The sequence below is a fragment of the Oncorhynchus mykiss genome, chromosome 17, assembly GCF_057628025.1.
Source record: "Oncorhynchus mykiss isolate SJ-2025 chromosome 17, ASM5762802v1, whole genome shotgun sequence".
Lineage (NCBI taxonomy): Eukaryota > Metazoa > Chordata > Actinopteri > Salmoniformes > Salmonidae > Oncorhynchus > Oncorhynchus mykiss.
Genome location: NC_143038.1, coordinates 12,969,692 through 12,989,796, shown reverse-complemented (window position 1 = coordinate 12,989,796; position 20,105 = coordinate 12,969,692). Strand labels below are relative to the sequence as shown.

Here is a 20,105-nt window from a genome sequence, read left to right as displayed (position 1 = left end):
CATCCGCTCCTATCCTTGTTACACCTGACGTCTCTAGACAGTTCGTTGTCGAGGTTGACGCGTCAGAGGTGGGCGTGGGAGCCATTCTTTCTCAGCGCTCCCTCTCTGACGACAAGGTCCACCCATGCGCGTATTTTTCTCATCGCCTGTCGCCGTCGGAACGTAACTATGATGTGGGTAACCGCGAACTGCTCGCCATCCGGTTAGCCCTAGGCGAATGGCGACAGTGGTTGGAGGGGGCGACCGTTCCTTTTGTCGTTTGGACTGACCATAGGAACCTTGAGTACATCCGTTCTGCCAAACGACTTAATGCGCGTCAGGCGCGTTGGGCGCTGTTTTTCGCTCGTTTCGAGTTTGTGATTTCTTATCGTCCGGGCTCTAAGAACACCAAGCCTGATGCTTTGTCTCGTCTCTTCAGTTCTTCAGTAGCCTCCACTGACCCCGAGGGGATTCTCCCTGAGGGGCGTGTTGTCGGGTTGACTGTCTGGGGAATTGAGAGGCAGGTAAAACAAGCGCTCACTCACACTCCGTCGCCGCGCGCTTGTCCTAGGAACCTTCTTTTCGTTCCCGTTCCTACTCGTCTGGCCGTTCTTCAGTGGGCTCACTCTGCCAAGTTAGCCGGCCACCCTGGCGTTCGGGGTACGCTTGCTTCCATTCGCCAGCGTTTTTGGTGGCCCACCCGGGAGCATGACACGCGTCGTTTCGTGGCTGCTTGTTCGGTCTGCGCGCAGACTAAGTCCGGTAACTCTCCTCCTGCCGGCCGTCTCAGGCCGCTTCCTATTCCCTCTCGACCGTGGTCTCACATCGCCTTAGATTTTGTCACCGGACTGCCTTCGTCAGCGGGGAAGACTGTTATTCTTACGGTTGTCGATAGGTTCTCTAAGGCGGCTCATTTCATTCCCCTTGCTAAGCTTCCTTCTGCTAAAGAGACGGCACAAATCATCATCGAGAATGTTTTCAGAATTCATGGCCTTCCGTCAGACGTCGTTTCGGACAGAGGTCCGCAATTCACGTCTCAATTTTGGAGGGAGTTTTGCCGTTTGATTGGGGCTTCCGTCAGTCTCTCTTCCGGCTTTCACCCCCAGTCTAACGGTCAAGCAGAACGGGCCAATCAGACTATTGGTCGCATCTTACGCAGTCTTTCTTTTCGCAACCCTGCGTCTTGGTCAGAACAGCTCCCCTGGGCAGAATACGCCCACAACTCGCTTCCTTCGTCTGCGACCGGGCTATCTCCTTTTCAGAGTAGCCTCGGGTACCAGCCTCCGCTGTTCTCATCTCAGTTCGCCGAGTCCAGCGTCCCCTCCGCTCAGGCTTTTGTCCAACGTTGCGAGCGCACCTGGAAGAGGGTCAGGTCTGCACTTTGCCGTTATAGGGCGCAGACTGTGAGGGCTGCTAATAAGCGTAGAACTAAGAGTCCTAGATATTGTCGCGGTCAGAGAGTTTGGCTCTCCACTCAGAACCTTCCCCTTAAGACGGCTTCTCGCAAGTTGACCCCGCGGTTCATTGGTCCGTTCCGTATTTCTCGGGTCATTAATCCTGTCGCAGTTCGACTTCTTCTTCCGCGATACCTTCGTCGCGTCCACCCGGTCTTCCATGTCTCTTGTATTAAGCCCGTTCTTCGCGCCCCCGCTCGTCTTCCCCCCCCCCCCCCCATCCTTGTCGAGGGCGCACCCATCTACAGGGTCCGCAGGATTTTGGACATGCGTCCTCGGGGCCGTGGTCACCAGTACCTTGTCGATTGGGAGGGGTACGGTCCTGAGGAGAGGAGTTGGGTTCCCTCTCGGGACGTGCTGGACCGTGCGCTGATCGAGGATTTCCTCCGTTGCCGCCAGGTTTCCTCCTCGAGTGCGCCAGGAGGCGCTCGGTGAGTGGGGGGGTACTGTCATGTTGTGTCTTGTCTCTGTCCTTTCCCTTCACCCTGTCTCCCTCTGCTGGTCGTTGTTAGGTTACCTTTTCTCCCCCGCTTTCTCCCAGCTGTTCCTTGTCTCCTCTAACTACCCATTCACCCCGTTTCCCACCTGTTCCCTTTTTCCCTCTGATTAGGTCCCTATATCTCTCTCTGTTTCTGTTCCTGTCCTTGTCGGATTCTTGTTTGTGTTTCATGCCTGAGCCAGACTATCGTCATGTTTGCTGTAACCTTGTCCTGTCCTGTCGGAATCTGCCGGTCTATCTGAGCCTACCTATGTTTGGTTATTAAAGAAGCTCTGTTTAAGTTAGTTCGCTTTTGGGTCCTCATTCACTCACCATAACACTTACAGCTTCTCTTTGTAGGACAATCATGTATTTTGCTATCCTATATCTTTCCATACCATTCTAAACAGATCACCCAGAGACAACATGAAGCTGGAGCTGCTGGTGGTGTTGGCTGTAGCAACCCTGGTTCCCAGCCTGTCTGAGGGGCTGCTGCTCTCCAAATGTGAGCTGAAGAACAAACTGACAGAGGCTGCTGACCGATTCAATATGAATGAGAAAAATGCAGCAAAGGGTGTCGAACTGGACGACGTCTTGGCCAAAAGTGGGTTGTGAATTCTATGTAGGCCTATTGTATTTCTGCGAGTTTCGAGATATTACTTGAAGGTGGTGTGAGATAGCAAAAAACGTCAATGTTACTGCACAACGTCTCAAATTTAGTTAAAGGGGAAGTCCAATATTTAACAACTTAATGTTAAAGCGGTCGTCAACCTAGAAGTCTATGGGCCTGGAGACTTTTTCTTTAAAGAGCCACTACAAACTTCAGTGAACTTCAGCGTAAATCAATTGGGATGATAAGGGCAATTTACAAAATTGAATGGCCAAATCAAGTGAAATAAACTCAATATTTGATTAAAGTTCATTAAAGGTTATTTGGCCATGAAAAAAAACATTGCACGGTTGCCCCTAGCTAGCTAAGGTTAGCTGAAGTTTTTAGTGGCTGTTTAAAGAGAGAAAAGAACATGGATTACAGTTTATTTTATAGACTACTTTCAGGGTGAGGAACCATTCAACATCAAGTTGTAAAATACTGAACTTCCCCTTTAATGATGGCACCCTGAGGATCATGTCAGGCTTTTGATCACATCAAACCCAATATTTTTTTTTACCTTTATTTAACTAGGCAAGTCAGTTAAGAACAAATTCTTATTTTCAATGACAGCTTAGGAACAGTGGGTTAACTGCCTGTTCAGGGGCAGAACAACAGATTTGTACCTTGTTAGCTCGGGGATTTGAACTTGCAACCTTCTGTTGGACTAGTAACCTTCCGGTTACTAGTCCAATGCTCTTACCACTAGGCTACCCTACCTCCAGGTACTGCTCTTTTAAAACTTCCAAATATATAATCTCTCTCTATTCCCTTCCTGCTCTCACTGTGACTTGGTTGGTTCAGTTATCTGCAGTTTGGACCTAAAGTCTAGCTTAAACACCAGCCTTGTGACCAACCTTGTCCTGCGCAAACCTATCCTGCATAAACCCAAAAGGCGCCCCATCAGCAGGAGACCTGTGAGACTGTTCGGGTGCAAACGTCCAGGTAGAGATGTTGAGTCGAAGGAAAATGGAGTCAGTTCTGAGGGAGAAGAGGACAAGCCTAGACCTAATGGGAAGCCTGGGGGAATGAGCCCAAGACCTATAGGAAAGCGCGGGGGAATGCAACCAAAACCTATTGGGGAAACAGAGGGAGTGAGCCCAAGATCAGAGAGGCCTGAGGGGAAGAGACCGAGACCGGGACCGAGACCAGGGAGTCCTGCGAGAGGAAGGAACAAGCGTGAGGCCGAGGAGTCCACTGGTGATGAGGAAGAACATGACAAAGTTGAGGCGCAAGAAAGCAAAGCGGCTGAGGAGGAAGAGTTTGGCGGCTATGAGGACGAGGGTGATGAAGATGAGGTTGACGAGGATGAGCTGGACGAGGAGGACCTGGAAAAGTTAGAGGCGGAGCTGGACGAGCAAGAAGGAGAGGAACTGAATGAAAGAAAGGGGAACAGGAGGAAGAGACACATCCCAAAGCAGTTCAGAGGTCACGGACACAGCCGCAAGCCACCGCCACCACGTAAGCCGATGCGCAAGCCATTCAGGCCATTCAAGCCGATCAAGGCCCTGTCCTTCAGCTTTTTTGGTCTCTTCCAGCTGAGCAATCGCCTCGCCTGCGTCTCCTCCAACACCACTCGCTCTCTCAATCTCTGTAAGACAGAGTGCAGCTGTGAGTACAAACATCTTTCTGTCCACAACCTGTTTAGCAGAATGTCATCAAATGCCTGCATGTATGTATGTACAGTACATGTATGTATGAAAAAATGAATGAAATAATAAACGTCAGGCTTTTGATCATGTCAAACCCTTTCAAACACCGTTCAACAACACACCTCCAGGTACTGCTGTTTAAAAACGTCCAAATACATAATCTCTCTCAATTCCCTTCGTGCTCTCACTGTGACTTGGTTGGTCCTGTTTGGTCCAGTTATCTGCAGTTTGGACCTAAAGTCTGACTTAAACACCAGCCTTGGGACCAACCTTGTCCTGCGCGAATGAATGAATGAACGAACGAACAAACAGATGGATTGTTCTTGTGTCATGAACAAAGACAAGACAAGAGAATAGAACTAGTGGGTTTCGTAATCAACCTCACTTCCCTGTAATCACACTCACTCTGTTTAGTCCTACATTAGCAAACCATTTTAAGGTGCAGGGCTAAGATACCTGCAACGTGCACACAAAGACCTTAGGTAATTGACGGGAACTGTACTGACTGTATGACTGTGTTTCTGCCCTTCCAGCCTTCGTTGATGATGACATCCGTGATGACATTGCCTGCTTTGTGAAGTCTCATGCCTGGATGTAAGTTAACGACTGCCAATACTAGTGAATAGTTAGGACAATGACATTGATGCCACACTGATCTTGATCCATAAAACATGAATTAGAGTGAAGCAGCCCCCTGACAGCACAAAAGAGGTGTGGTTTGGGCCTTAATTACTGCAATCTTATTCAATAGAAATTTGACATTCAAAATGCAACAACATAAATGGCTACTTTTGTACAGTAATCGTCTTTTAAACCGTTGTACAACTTTGAAGCAGGAATATACAATAAGAAAATAATCATCACCATTTTCATTTGTGTATTCCAGGAAGGCTCTGAGGTTCCCATGGAAATGTGCCAAGCTGCAAGCCTCTGAGTACTTTGAGTGTGACCAACCACTTAACAGTACTATGAGTACTTTGAGTGTGACCAATCATTTAACAGTACTATGAGTACTTTGAGTGTGACCAATCATTTAACAGTACTATGAGTACTTTGAGTGTGACCAATCATTTAACAGTACTATGAGTACTTTGAGTGTGACCAATCATTTAACAGTACTATGAGTACTTTACAAACAACAACATGGCATTTTCCTTCCTTCTCTGAATTCTTATCTTCTGCTAAAAGCGCCACTTAGCAGATATGCTACTTTCCATCACTTCTAGATGGCGTGCTAGGAAGGATTTGAGCCCGTTTTCCTTGGGACAACAAGTGCCTCCTATAGACATTAGGCAACAATATCCCATTCTCGTTCTCTCCTCCAATTGTCCAACGACCACCAGTAAGGAAGTTCAATTGAACAGATGCCATTTTGTTGAAAATGTCTCCTTTGTTGCTTGGTAACATTTCCTTCTTTGAAAAAACAAAATACATAAAATTATCATAAAGACTTTTGGTTTCCAGTGTATTATTTCCTATATGCCAATATCTGAATGTCTGTACATTGCTTGTGTGTATTAAATAAATACAATTCTATTAAATGAAGCATTCCATTTTAATCTCAAAGAACTGAAACCCAACATGTATTATTATTAAGTTGTCATTATATGGAGGGATGATCATGGTATGAAATGAGATATGTAGAATAGAAGCTACCAACTGGGTACAGACATCAATTCAACGATGTGGTGGAATAAGTACCCAATAGTCATACTTGAGTAAAAGTAAAGATACCTTAATAGAAAATGACTGAAGTCAATGTGAGAAAAAAAAAGTCTAAAAGTATTTGGTTTTGAATATACTTAAGTATCCAAAGTAAATGTAATTGCTAAAATTTACTTAACTATCAAAAGTAAAAGTAAAAATAATTTCAAATTCCTTATTTTAAGCACAACAGAAGGCACCATTTTCATTTTTTTAAATGTTTTTTTTTAACAGATAGCCAGCGGCACACCAACATTTAGACATAATTTACAAATAAAGCATGTGTGTTTAGTGAGTCTGGCAGATCATAGGCAGTAGAGATGACCAGGGATCTTCTCTTGATAAGTGTGTGAATTTGACAATTTTCCTGTCCTGCTAAGCATTCAAAATGTACTTTTGGGTTTAAGGGAAAAATGTATGGAGTAAAGAGCGCATTAGTTTCTTTAGTGAAGTAAAAGTAGTCAAAAATATAATTGTAAAGTAAAGTACAGATACCCTAAGAAATGACTTAAGTAGTACTTTAAATCGCAGATTCAACGTCTATCCCACGTTGGTTCAATGTAATGTTGTTGAAATGATGTGGAAACAACGTTGATTCAGCTAGTGTGTGCCCAGTGGGTATTAACAGAACATGTCATGGGCCTTGGGTCAGTGGATGTTTGGAGCTTTGAAAAAAATAAATAAATGGGGGTAACAACAATAACAAAAATGGCAAACATACCTAAGCAAACTTGGTATATCCCAAAAATATAGCCTGTGCACTGATTCAAATAATATCTTGTGGTTCCTCTAATCACAATTTTGTCATTTTGAAAACATGATTAACAAAGTAATCTGTACACATTGCATAACTTGATTATTCATCAAACTGACTGGGAGCAGAAATCAGCCCAATATTAGCCAAATAATGTTAATTCTGCACAAAATCCCCAATTTAGACAGGCCCACTGTGCTAAAGATGGACCAGCCCATCTCTCATTTGCCAGAATTTCACTGTGGCCATTCTGCTTCTGATTACTTATAAATCCCACTGACAGCCTCCTAAGAAACATCCTGAAGGAAGCCACTGAGTGCATGGGCTGGGGTGATGGAGAATGGGAGCAACTGCACTGACATGGCAAAAATGACAGTTAACCAGCAACCAAAATTTGTTCTGTGAACGTTCCCAGAACATTCATTAGGTTGCCCTAAAAGTTATAATAACACAAAATGGTCCAGTTGTGCCAATGATAATACAGTGCTTATATAAAACATTTGCCTGGTGGTGAAAGAACCTTCCCAGAAACAGTTTCTTATTACATTACCTGAAAACCCAATAAGAACATTAGGGGAATGTTCTGTGGTGGTTTTTTACAGATGTTGTGTACAACATTTGAGGGAATGTTAGAAAATTCTAAGGATATTTCATTTTTTTTAAATTCTGAAAAGAATAAACTGTAATTGTTTATCAAAAACATGTTTATGGGATGTTATCATCCTAATGTTAGATAAAACCCTAACTAAAACTTAATGGGAATGTTATTTAATGTCCTGGGAATGTTCCCGGTTTGCTGTGAACCAGGTAAATGTGTTGCAAGTCCACAATTTACATTTCTGTTTGTTCTGAACACTATAGCTTTAACTAAAGATCGGACCCTTTTTATTCAATTTTCGCCTAAAATGACATACCCAAATCTAACTGTCTGTAGCTCAGGACCTGAAGCAAGGATATGCATATTCTTGATACCATTTGAAAGGAAACACTTTGAAGTTTGGGAAAATATGAAAGTAATGTAGGAGAATATAACACATTAGATCTGGCAAAAGATAATACATGCGTTTTTCCCCCCATCATCTTGAAATGCAAGAGAAAGGCCAAAATGTAATGTTCCAGGTTAGGCACAATTTAGATTTTGGCCACTAGATGGCAGCAGTGTAGGTGCAAAGTTTGAGACTGATTCAATGAACCGTTGCATTTCTGTTCAAAATGTTGCATCAAGACTGCCCAAATGTGCCTAATTGGTTTCTTAATACATTTTCAAGTTCATAACTATGCACTCTCCTCAAGGAAAGCGAGAGAAGCAGAGTGGGCAGTGGGACCATTGAGCATTATGAGCATGGACGAGGGAGCTGAACAGGGCGGGAATAAAGTTGGAGAAAGCTGAACTTTATTAAAATCCTCTACGATATTTTTTTATTTCACCTTTATTTAACCAGGTAGGCCAGATGAGAACAAGCTCTCATTTACAACTGCGACCTGGCCAAGAAAAAGCAAAGCAGTGTGACAAAAACAACAGAGTTACACACAAACAACCGTACAGTCAATAACACAAAATAAAAATCTATGTACAGCGTGTGTAGAGGAGTAGGGAGGTAAGACAATAAATAGACCATAGCGGTGACATAATTAAAACACTGGAGTGATAGATGTGCAGATGTTGATGTGCAAGTAGAGATACTGGGGTGCAAAAGAGCAATAAAATAAATAACAATATGGGGGTGAGGTAGTTGGGTGTGCTAGTTACAGATTGGCTGTGTACAGGTACAGTGATCGGTAAGCTGCTCTGATAGCTGATGCTTCAAGTTAGAGATGGAGAAATAAGACTCCAGCTTCAGTGATTTTTGCAATTCGTTCTAGTCATTGGCAGCAGAGAACTGGAAGAAAAGGCAGTCAAAGGAAGTGATGGCTTTGGGGATGACCAGTGAAATATACCTGCTGGAGCGTGTGCTACGGGTGGGTGTTGAAATGGTGACCAGTGAGCTGAGCTAAGGTGGGGATTTCCCTAGCAAAGACAACGAATATGGCAACGAATATGTAGCGCGAGCCAGCCAGCCAGCCAACGAGAGCATATAGGTCGCAGTGGTGGGTAGTATATGGGGTTTTGGTGACAAAACGGATGGCACTGTGATAGACTACATCCAATTTGCTGAGTAGAGTGTTGGAGGCTATTTTGTAAATGATATCGCCGAAGTCACGGATCGGTAGGATAGTCAGTTTTACGAGGGTATGTTTGGCAGCATGAGTGAAGGAGGCTTTGTTGCGAAATAGGAAGCCAATTCTAGATTTAATTTTGGATTGGAGATGCTTAATGTGAGTCTGGAAGGAGAGTTTACAGTCTAACCAGACACCTAGGTATTTGTAGTTGTCCACATATTGTAAGTCAGACCCGTCCAGAGTAGCGATGCAAGGCGGGCGGGTGGGTGCAGCAATCGGTTGAAGAGCATGCACTTAGTTTTACTAGCATTTAAAAGCAGTTGGAGGCCACAGAAGGAGTGTTGTATGACATTGAAGCTCATTTGGAGGTTTGTTATCACAGTGTCCGAAGAAGGTCCAGATGTGTACAGAATATTGTTGTCTGTGTAGAGGTGGATCAGAGAATCACCAGCAGCAAGAGCGACATCATTGATATATACAGAGAAAAGAGTCGGCCTGAGATTTGAGCCCTGTGGCACCACCATAGAGACTGCCAGAAGTCCGGACAACAGGCCCTCCGATTTGACACACTGAACTCTATCTGAGAAGTAGTTGGTGAACCAGGCGAGGCAGTCATTTGAGAAGCCAAGGCTATCGACTCTGCCGATAAGAATACGGTGATTGACAGAGTCAAAAGCCTTGGCCAGGTCGATGAAGATAGCTGCAGAGTACTGTCTTTTATCGATGGCGGTTATGATATTGTTTAGGACCTTGAGCGTGGCTGAGGTGCACCCATGACCAGTTCGGAAACCAGATTGCATAGTGGAGAAGGTACGGTGGGATAAGAAATGGTCGGTGATCGGTTTGTTAACTTGGCTTTCGAAGATTTTAGAAAGGCAGGGCAGAATGGATAAAGGTCTATAACAGTTTGGGTCTAGAGTGTCTCACCCTTTGAAGAGGGGGATGACCATGACAGCTTTCCAATCTTTGGGGATCTCAGACGATACAAACGAGAGGTTGAACAGGCTAGTAATAGGGGTTGCAACAATTTCAGCGGATAATTTTAGAAAGAGTGGGTCCAGATTGTCTAGCCCAGCTGATTTGTAGGGATCCAGATTTTGCAGCTCTTTCAGAATATCAGGTGTCTGGATTTGGGTGAAGGAGAAAAGGGGAGGGGGTGCAAGTTGCTGCAGAGGGTACAGAGCTGTTGGTCGGGGTAGGGGTAGCCAGGTATAAAGCATGGCCAGCCGTAGAATAATGTTTATTGAAATTCTCGATTATCGTAGATTTATCAGTCATGACAGTGTTTCCTAGCATTAGTGCAGTGGGCAGCTGGGAGGAGGTGCTCTTATTCTCCAGTGACTTTACAGTGTCGCAAAACCTTTTGGAATTAGTGCTATAGGATGCACATTTCTGTTTGAAAAAGCTAGCCTTAGCTTTTCTAACTGACTGAGTATATTGGTTCCTGACTTCCCTGAAAAGTTGCATATTGCGGGGGCTATTCGATGCTAATGCAGAACGCCACAGGATGTTTTTGTGCTGGTCAAGGGCAGTCAAGTCTGGGGTGAACCAAGGGCTGTATCTGTTCTTAGGTCTACATTTTTTGATTGGGGCATGCTTATTTAAAATGGTAAGGAAAGCACTTTCAAAGAGCAACCAGGCATCCTCTACTGACGGGATGAGGTCAACATCCTTCCAGGATACCCGGGCCAGGTCGATTATCCTTGCAGTGGCAAACCACGTGTAACAACACCTGCACAGGATCGGTACATCCGAACATCACACCTGCGGGACAGGTACAGGATGGCAACAACAACTGCCCGAGTTACACCAGGAATGCACAATCCCTCCATCAGTTCTCAGACTGTCCACAATAGGCTGTGAGAGGCTGGACTGAGGTCTTTTAGGCCTGTTGTAAGGAAGGTCCTTACAACAAGGTCGTTTATTGTCAAAGGAATGAGCTTTACACCGAGGCCTGTACTCTGGAGCAGGATCGATTTGGAGGTGGAGGGTTTGTCATGGTTTGGGGCGGTGTGTTACAGCATCATCGGACTGAGCTTGTTGTCGTTACAGGCAATCTCAACGCTGTGCGTTACAGGGAAGACATCCTCCTCCCTCATGTGGTACCCTTCCTGCCGGCTCATCCTGACAAGACCCTCCAGCATGACAATGCCACCAGCCATACTGCTCCTTCTGTGCGTGATTTCCTGCAAGACAGGAATGTAAGTGTTCTGCCATGGCCAGCGAACAGCCCGGATCTCAATCCCATTGAGCACGTCTGGGACCTGTTAGATCGGAGGGTGAGGGCTAGGGCCATTCCCCCCAGAAATGTCTGGGAACTTGCAGGTGCCTTGGTGGAAGAGTGGGGTAACATCTCACAGCAAGAACTGGCAAATCTGTTGCAGTCCATGAGGAGATGAACTGCAGCACTTAATGCAGCTGGTGGCCACACCAGATACTGACTGTTACTTTTGATTTTGACACCCCCCCCCCCCCCCCCCTCTTTGTTCAGGGACACATTATTGCATTTATGTTAGTCACGTGTCTGTGGAACTTGTTCAGTTTGTCTCGGTTGTTGAATCTTATGTTCATACAAATATTTACACATGTTAAGTTTGCTGAAAATAAAGTTGACAGTGAGAGGACGTTTCTTTTTTTGCTGAGTTTATATAAAACACAGGAAATCAAGTTTACTGCACTGGGCCTTTAAGCTCATTCTTGAAGTGCATACTGTACCTTCACACAAGTATATCCTCAAGATACTCTTGAAACAGTGTTATATCATTGATAAATGTCATTTTGGCTGTTTGGTTTATTACAGACCTGTCCTCCATCATCACCTCCACCCTTCATAAGGCCAGATATCGCTGTGGTCCTCCACCTGACCCAACAACCTTCTACGCACATGGAATAGGGAAGTAAAGAGTAACAGCAGTGAGTCTAGAAGCCTGGCCAGTGTGAAGGGTGAGAGTAACAAACATGAGACTGAGGCTTTACTTACGCTGGTGTTCTGCACTAAATAGAGGTTGTCCTTTCCTACCGGTCACAGATCCATGCAGCAGACATGAACATACTGGGCCAGGAACAGAAGAGCAGCCCCGGGACGGAACGTCTTGCCGTCTCCAACAGACCAGCTCAAAGTCCAGTGATCCAGGGCAGACCAACAGCGGAGCCCCAAGACCGGCACAGAGGGTTGGCTTGGGGCGTAAGGCCACCTCCCAGTTGACCCCATCAATTCTGTAAGATTCCTGTTCATATCCTGTATAGAAACATTAGTGGAATACACAGACCCCTGGCCCATTTTGCATGCTGAGTTGGTTGCGTGGCAATGGTTTACGAGTGATAGGTAAAGTGACATGGTCAAAGATTGATTGTCATCTTACAGGTCATCTGGGATCAGACACTAAATAGATGGGAGGATAGGAGCGCACCGCAGTCAGGGGCTGTCATTTTAAAATCAGAGCAGTCGTTGTATTTTAATTGTGAGCATGTAACACTTGTTCCAATTGCAATTTAAAAACAATGACATCCCCTTTTAGAGGATGTACACCCCTTCACCAATGGGAGAAACAGACTGTAGGTCCTCCCAAGGGTGTCAATAATATTAGCATGTACTCTGAATGACACCACGACTGTAGGTTAAAGCCACGACTTAACTTCTCATTCCGCATCAGCCAATCATGGCTCTGCCTGGTGTTCTCACCCCCCAGCTGCTTGTGCTAGTTACACCATTTAGCTCTGATGGAACAGCCTGGGAATACCCAATTAAAATTGTATCCATGTTTAAAATGCTGGGCACTTAAGTATACAATATGTGCATGTTATGTAGTGAATTCAGTGTGGTGTAGACCACCAGAACCTCAATTTTAAAATGAATTCCTCTTTTGTACTGGAAGCGTCAAGCTCTATGCTTACCAAAAACCACCCAATTTGACACCACGTTTTGTAATAAAGTTTATTTACAGGTTGTAGAACAAGGAAGTGTCTGTACTTATGTACACTTGTGAAATTGTGAGGGACTACAGTACACATACAAAAAGACATACAGGAAACAAGAACATTTAAAAGTTGAAAGTGCTTTGGTTCTCAGGAATTTGGAAGGCGTAGCCGTCAGTTGTGATTTCTGGAGCAACAGACTCGTCCTCCTCATCCTGAAAGCAAGACAGATGGTGTCAACCAGAATAGTTTTAAATTGGCAGAGTTTCATGGCAGAGTTTCACTCAGAAGAGCTGTTCTCTACCAATAACATCTGAAGCTTGGGAAATAAAACCCAGCTCATGGTCAATGTCTCCTTTTGATAACAATCAGCCGCGTCACCCATGAATGGACCTGAAAGACGTGAGACAAGCTAAAGAGGACATAAGTGCATTTGGACTTAGTCATTGCTTGGTGAAGGTCTCACCTCGCCAGAGAAGTACTTCTCGATGAGGTTGAGAGAGGCCTTGTAGACCATCTCGTTCTCGTGAGACTGCAACGCCTCAATCTTGTCCAGGCCACCACACTCCTCGATCATCTCGCACAGCTTCTCCACCTCGCCGATCTTCTCTCCTGCCTAAGACGTTTAAGTATGGGTTTTTACACACACGCGAATCCACAGTACCCATTTCTAATTTGAAAATCAATAAACATAACATGTACATTCAAATTTGAAAATCAATGCTAAAACATGAATGTCTCAACAACCGGGCTATAGAAGTTACTTGGAGTGGTAGCTCCCATGCATAAATCGCAGAGATTAATATTTGCCGGTCAATCAAAACCCACAGATCAGCACGGTCCAGCTGTCTCTAGGAACCACTCGGCAAACTGTCAGTGTTATAGGGTGCTCATTAACCAAATGTGTTACTGATAGAACTCTGGGTTGTAAGAGGGACATCTTGACCTTCATAATGATTGTGTCATCACTTAAGCTCTACCCATTGGTTCTTCTAACAGACCAGAAATGAACTTACCAGGAAGATGTTGGTTATGGCGTCCAGAATGACCAGGATGGTCTTGCTGTCCTTGGCAGAGAGCAGGTTGAGCAGGGGCTCCAGCACATTGGCCTGTACCAAATAGATCACCTGATCCACTGTCCCCCCGCTGGTGTAGTTGGTGATGGCCCACACCGCCTCCTTCTGGGTCTTGTAGTCTCCCTGGTTGAAGAAAGACAAATGAGGCAAGGTCATAGAGCTAGCTAGGGGACTCATCTTTGTATTTGTGCCATTGTAGTGTCTATGACAGCACCATCAACACCATTGAGGCCATATCAATTTTGGAGAAGTACATTCCCTTCATGATTGGCTGATCACTCCTGATGTCCCAGTTGGACATGACTCCAACAGGTTAACCAGGAGAGATCAGCCAGTGAAGTCCCAACAGTTGAGTACATTCATATGGCACTGCCCATGCTAACAACATTTTTGGCCACTAGAGGCCTCTATCAAATCTCTATGGGCAGGGCTCACTTCATGCAAAGACTCATTCACGGGTTGCATTTCTGCTGCCGGCACCCTCAGACAAGGAGTGCAGATGTTTGTGGAGCAGCACAACAGAAACCAGGCATACGATCAGTAGGCATGAAACTGAGGAAAACAGTCGAACGGGGGAGGTCAAATCTGGGGCTGCATGTAGCAATCGTCTAGGCGCAGGTCCTAAAGGGACAAATTAATCTAGTCGATCAGCCCTCGATGCATACTAGCCCCTGAATGGTTTGCCCCCTAATGAAGAACCCTTGTCGTACCTTTTTGAGGATGTCCACCAGCAATGGAACGAGGCCGGCGTTGAGGACTTCCTGGATCTGGGTGTCCTTGCCAGCTGTGACGTTGGACAGGGTCCAGGCCGCCTCTTTTTGGATGTTGGACTTGTGGTGGCGGAGCAGCGCGGGGAACATTGCCAAAGCGCCTGAGTTCAGCACACACTGCGTCTGCTCATCTGTGCCAGTCACGATGTTGCCCAGCGACCGCAGAGAGGGAGTCTGGGAAAGGGGGAAATTAAAAATAAATGTAAAGGGGGGGGGTCAGGATTTGGATGCAAGCTACAGTTAACTCATGTCTGTGACAACAGGCTTTCCTCACTAACTTGGAATGTCTCAATAACCGGGCTAAGGAAGTTCCTTGGAGTGGTAGCTCCCATGCATAAATCGCAGATGTTAATATTTGCCCGTCAATTAAACCCCACAGATCAGCCGTCTCTAGGAACCACAAGGCAGACCACTGTACAGGTGCAATCAAAAATGTAAAGCCTAGTAACCGTGGAAAAGGGACTTACCACAATGGTGAGCTCCCCGGAGCCGAGCAGCTGGACGAGGCGGGGTACCAGGCCGGCCTGCACCACCACTTCGATGCGCTCGTTAGGGCCGTCCGTCAGGTAGGACACGGCCCAGCAGGTGTCGGCCAGCACCTCCTTGTCGTCGTGGTGGAGCAGGCGCACCAGCGTGGGCAGCAACAGCTGCACGGCCGCCAACGGCGGGGCAGGGTTCTTGTTCCGACAGAGGTTAGACAGGGTCCATGTCACGTTCCTAAGGTAACCAGACTGGAAGGAGCAGGGAGATGTTTAGATTTATGGAGGCATCAAATTGAGGTAATGAGCAAAGATGAAGATGAGAAAGCTAAAGAAGTCATCTTTATTATAGCGCAACATCATAAATCAACCACACCTATTTTACGAGAACCACCAGGAAAAATAGCTGATGAGTGGAATTTTCCACAGCACTTGCTAACAAATTCCACAACAACCCAGAGCTTTTAATCATATGTAAACTTACAGAAAACACAGACAGGTCAGGGGCGGCCAGCAGAGTCAGGAGAGGCTCAATGGCGCCGTGTTTGATGACCAAGTCCCTGTAGGTGGAGCCATCACCTAAGGATAAGTCAAAAATGTGGTCACAGAAGACCGTTGACCTGGCATACAACCAGAGTAAGGAGGCTTATTGCAAAAGGTATATTGAACTAACATATGTTCAAGTAGTAGTATTTTCAAAAGAGAAATACTGATATAAATTGATATTGTTACCTGCCTGGTAGCAATATCAATCTTTATCAGCATTTCTGGTGTAACAAACATGAAGTTTCACACTAAAGTTACACCGGCGTAAAGATGTTAGAAAGACACAGGGTTTGACAGGAACAGTTATTCCAACAAACACGGGAAAAGCTTTCAGATCACTGTTCCTGTACTATCAATGACAATGGCAACAGTCATGCCATAGTCACTTTCGATACAGGTGAAAGTGTGCCCTCTCATACCAGCGATGTTGCCCAGGGCCCAGACGGCCTGCTCGCTGATGTGGGGGTGCGGGGACATCACCAGGCTGATGAAGGCGGAGATGGCTCCTCCGTCCACCACTGCAGTGGTTTGGTCCGAGTTGCCAGAGGCGATGTTGGTCAGGGCCCAGGCCGCCTCAAACTGTATGGGAGGACACTCAGCCAGGCCCAGGAAGCGGACAAAGTTTGAGATGAGCCCGGCGTCGATGATGCGATCAATGGGAGGGTGCCTCTCTCTGGACAGCAGCTTCCTGTGGTGGAAGAAGGCCGGGTCGAAAGTCATGGTTAGGGGCGGACACGGCCTACAGTCAGAACGGAAACAGTGATTACCCAACACCGTTTTCCAATGGAAAGCTTAGTGACTTACCTGGCTGCCTGGGTAGCCTGCATCTGATGATCTAGGCTTTGGCTATTTACACCAGCCACAATCTCCTCAACCGTCCAGTGCTGTGCAGGCTATGGAAACATGGCAGGATTACACATTAATTACATGACCTGGCACGCCATCTGTGGAGCGTCTGCATGCGTGTCAATGGAAAAAAGTGACAGAATATAGGCACTAGCTAACAGGCCTCTGATCGAGTACAGGACAGAAAGGCACCAAATCAATCTATTGGGAAGAGGGACATCTTTGGCTTGCTCACCCTTTGTTGATGGCCTGTACAAAGTCATAATCCAAAACTTGCCATTGCCCGTTTTAGTTTCAAATAAGGGTAGTTACAATATGGATAGAAAATATTACCTGTGCATTTTGGTCCTTCTCTTGGAGTGGAGATGTAGGCTCATCTGGGCAGATACTGACGTTCCTTCTTTTGAGAAGCTGGTCATCTTTCTTTGCCTTTCGAAGTTCGACATTGACCTCGACTCTTCTGCGCCTCAATTCCTGCAGATGAACAGTCAAGTAAGCATGGTTCTAGACAAATGGCAATACTGTAAACTAGGTGTTAATGATTGACTAATCAATCAAGATATAGGCATCAATGGCGATATCAACTTACGTTGGTATCTTTTCCCTTGTTTTTGAACTGGGTGATACGATCGGCGTCGTTCGCAGTTGTCGACATTGTTTTCGTTGCTTATTGAACAAGGCGATGACTTCACTGTAGTGTTGATCACTAAGGTAATAGGGGGAATTTAAAAAGTTAGCTCTGTGCTTGTTTTAAATTAAATAACCAACGTTCTCCTAGCTAGCAAGACAGTTCCGCTTTCCTGCTGCCCGGCGAACTATAATCTGACGTAGACCACCATGTGGCCGGTTGAAACCGCTTAAATGTACCATTTAGCCATAACCAGTACACCAGAAAAACAGTCATAATTTAACACTATATCAACGCATATCATTTATATCGAATGCACCCAGTAACTATAATATTTTAACCATTAAAATAAACCAGAACTAACAAAAGCATAAGGACCGCACTCACCTTGTTCTTGTTCTTACTGGCAATGACGTCAAACGTGAGACCGACTTTAAATTTCCGGCTTTCTCGATCTGTGATTGGCCCATTCGAGTCAAAGCACCTCTTCATTGGCCCCTTTTTGAAAAAGTCGGACAGAGTCACTGGTGGTGATGCGCTGTTATCGCGAGACGATACTACAGTTTTTCACAAAGTGTGACTAAATTTACCTGCGACATTTTGCAGAGCACAGTAGTTTGGTTAAACCTGGTAGCAAATATGTTCATCATGAAATAAAATATACACATTCTATGGAACTTTTCATGCATTTGGCGTCATGTTTTCAATGTTATAAATTGTGCCCGTGCTAACTCGGAACGTGATGACCCAGTGGCCTAATGGATAAGGCATCAGCCTCCGGAGCTGGGGATTGTGGGTTCGAGTCCCATCTGGGTCGTATTTAGTTTCCGTTTTACGTGAAATGACATAGAAAATAATAAATGATTGATAATAGCTACATGGATTATAAAACCGGATGAATGCACTCCGACAACAATTTGTCTCATATAAATGTGATGCATTTGCATACGTCACAACTAAGCTATGGAGCCTTGACCCACGAAAATGTACCATACAAATCAATCACATACATAGCAATAAGGTTTAATCACGACTTTAATACAAATGTTTGAAATGTTCAATACCACGAGCATCCAAGCGTCGCCTCACGGTTTGTAACATTGTGTCCAAAAGGGGGCAGTGGTTCTACGCGTATGACTTTTACCAGTATAGGCTACACATTCACAGTGGCAAACATAATTGTATTTATTTAACCTTTATTTAACTAGGCAAGTCAGTTAATTAAGAACAAATTCTTATTTACAATGACGGCCTACCAAAAGGCAAAGGGCCTCCTGCGGAGACGGGGGCCTGGGATTAAAAATACAAAATAAATACAATATAAATATAGGACAAAACACATCACAACAAGAGAGACAACATAGCACTACATAAAGAGAGACCTATAAGACAACAACATAGCAAGGCAGCAACACATGACAACACAGCATGGTAGCAACACAACATGACAGCAGCACAAAACATGGTACAAACATTATTGGGCACAGACAACAGCACAAAGGGCAAGAAGGTAGAGACAACAATACATCACGCAAAGCAGGCACAACTGTCAGTAAGAGTGTCCATAATTGGGCCTTTGAATGAAGAGATTGCGATAAAGTTGTCCAGTTTGAGTGTCTGTTGCAGCTCGTTCCAGTCGCTAGCTGCAGCGAACTGAAATGAGGAGCGACCCAGGGATGTGTGTGCTTTGGCGACCTTTAACAGAATTTGACTGACAGAACGAGTGTTGTATGTGGAGGATGAGGGCTGCAGTAGATATCTCAGATAGGGGGGAGTGAGGCCTAGAAGGGTTTTATAAATTACCAGTGGGTCTTGCGACGGGTATACAGAGATGACCAGGTTATAGATGAGTATAGAGTGCAGTGATGTGTCCTATAAGGAGAATTGGTGGCAAATCTGATGGCCGAATGGTAAAGAACATCTAGCCGCTCGAGAGCACCCTTACCTGCCGATCTATAAATTACGTCTTCGTAATCTAGCATGGGTTGGATGGTCATCTAAATCAGAGTTAGTTTGGCAGCTGGGGTGAAAGAGGAGCGATTACGATAGAGGAAACCAAGTCTAGATGTAACTTTAGCCTGCAGCTTTGATATGTGCTGAGAGAAGGACATACTCCCAAGTACTTGTATGAGGTGACTACTTCAAGCTCTAAACCCTCAGCGGTAATAATCACACCTGTGGGGAGAGGGGCATTCTTCTTACCAAACCACATGACCTTTGTTTTGGAGGTGTTCAGAACAAGGTTAAGGGCAGGGAAAGCTTGTTGCGGACCTGCTCTCATTTCGGGCAGAGAGGAAGATGCTAAGCGAGAGGGATAATTGGGCCCAAAATCTGTCTTCTCCAGCAGGTGGCGTTTTTTTTTTTTCACTCACCAAGCGAGGAGTTTTTGTATGGAGATCAATGAGCGTGTCGAATTCGGTTACAACAAATGTAATGTCCTCATTTGCTACGTGTGGATTATTTGATCGAATATACGTTTCGTAATGATTGCGTTGTTACGAGTGTACTAATATAAGTAGGACACGTGACATCCCGGCAACTTTGAGAAAAAAATAATATTAAAATGTCTCTTTTAAACATTTATTTGAAACCTAACCATAACCACACTGCTAACCTTATGCCTAACTATAATCTTAAATTAAGACCAAAAAGCTCATTTTTGTTTTCATTAATATTTACTATAGACAAATTTTGACTTTGGGGCTGAAGTAACTAGTGGAAACGTTCACACGCGAATCTGTCCCACCTGATCTTGCCGCCTCCTGACTGCCTCCCATTTTTGAAGACATTTATTTTCACTGTTAGAGCGGGTACTAGAGTATCTGGTCAATATAATGGATAATCGTGTTGAGGACCAAAGCCAGGCCACTGGTACTTTTCAGATGTAATTTACATAACAATCGCTAACTGTGAACTTTAACACCATGTTACTTTAAAAAAATCTGGGCCACGTTTTTTTTAAATGCCCCACACACAGTACTAAAGACCGAAGGGCGTTTCATGCATAGAATTGGG

The 20,105-nt window shown here is 45.0% G+C and overlaps 2 protein-coding genes and 4 non-coding genes across 6 annotated transcripts; 2 read left to right on the top strand and 4 right to left on the bottom strand.

Moving 5' to 3' along the window:
* Positions 1-2,257: 2,257 nt before the first annotated feature.
* On the top strand, positions 2,258-5,518 carry LOC110495162 (uncharacterized). Its single transcript, XM_090204835.1, has 5 exons — positions 2,258-2,515; positions 3,365-4,171; positions 4,746-4,806; positions 5,099-5,169; positions 5,322-5,518. Exons 1-5 carry the CDS (start codon positions 2,338-2,340, stop codon positions 5,408-5,410), a joined length of 1,206 nt encoding a protein of 401 aa, XP_090060961.1. The 5' UTR covers positions 2,258-2,337; the 3' UTR covers positions 5,411-5,518.
* Positions 5,519-12,750: 7,232 nt separating this feature from the next.
* Positions 12,751-17,170, bottom strand: LOC110493714 (importin subunit alpha-1). The gene is made up of 10 exons (XM_036949714.2): positions 17,052-17,170; positions 16,796-16,936; positions 16,421-16,509; positions 16,036-16,304; positions 15,555-15,649; positions 15,059-15,322; positions 14,532-14,765; positions 13,762-13,944; positions 13,212-13,361; positions 12,751-12,960 (listed from the first exon to the last, which is right to left on the bottom strand). Exons 1-10 carry the CDS (start codon positions 17,115-17,117, stop codon positions 12,871-12,873), a joined length of 1,581 nt encoding a protein of 526 aa, XP_036805609.1. The 5' UTR covers positions 17,118-17,170; the 3' UTR covers positions 12,751-12,870.
* Positions 13,478-13,612, bottom strand: LOC118940684 (small nucleolar RNA SNORA84). The gene has a single exon (XR_005037270.1). It is a non-coding gene; the product is annotated as a small nucleolar RNA SNORA84 (small nucleolar RNA).
* LOC118940685 (small nucleolar RNA SNORA84) lies at positions 14,873-14,997 on the bottom strand. Its single transcript, XR_005037271.1, has one exon. It is a non-coding gene; the product is annotated as a small nucleolar RNA SNORA84 (small nucleolar RNA).
* LOC118940650 (small nucleolar RNA SNORA71) lies at positions 15,888-16,015 on the bottom strand. Its single transcript, XR_005037237.1, has one exon. It is a non-coding gene; the product is annotated as a small nucleolar RNA SNORA71 (small nucleolar RNA).
* A 664-nt stretch (positions 17,171-17,834) lies between the features above and the next one.
* On the top strand, positions 17,835-17,907 carry trnar-ccg (transfer RNA arginine (anticodon CCG)). Its single transcript has one exon. It is a non-coding gene; the product is annotated as a tRNA-Arg (tRNA).
* The last annotated feature ends 2,198 nt before the right edge of the window (positions 17,908-20,105 follow it).

What these genes read in the sequence shown, in the direction of transcription:
- LOC110495162 (XM_090204835.1), top strand. Translation starts at nt 2,338, where the DNA reads ATGAAGCTGGAGCTGCTGGTGGTGTTGGCTGTAGCAACCCTGGTTCCC. An exon ending in GGACGACGTCTTGGCCAAAA is followed by an intron (nt 2,516 to 3,364) that starts GTGGGTTGTGAA and finishes TGGTTGGTTCAG; the next exon opens with TTATCTGCAGTTTGGACCTA. An exon ending in CTGTAAGACAGAGTGCAGCT is followed by an intron (nt 4,172 to 4,745) that starts GTGAGTACAAAC and finishes CTGCCCTTCCAG; the next exon opens with CCTTCGTTGATGATGACATC.
- LOC110493714 (XM_036949714.2), bottom strand. Translation starts at nt 17,117, where the DNA reads ATGTCGACAACTGCGAACGACGCCGATCGTATCACCCAGTTCAAAAAC. An exon ending in CCGGGGAGCTCACCATTGTG is followed by an intron (nt 14,766 to 15,058) that starts GTAAGTCCCTTT and finishes CCCCTTTCCCAG; the next exon opens with ACTCCCTCTCTGCGGTCGCT. An exon ending in AGAAGTACTTCTCTGGCGAG is followed by an intron (nt 12,961 to 13,211) that starts GTGAGACCTTCA and finishes TCTTGCTTTCAG; the next exon opens with GATGAGGAGGACGAGTCTGT.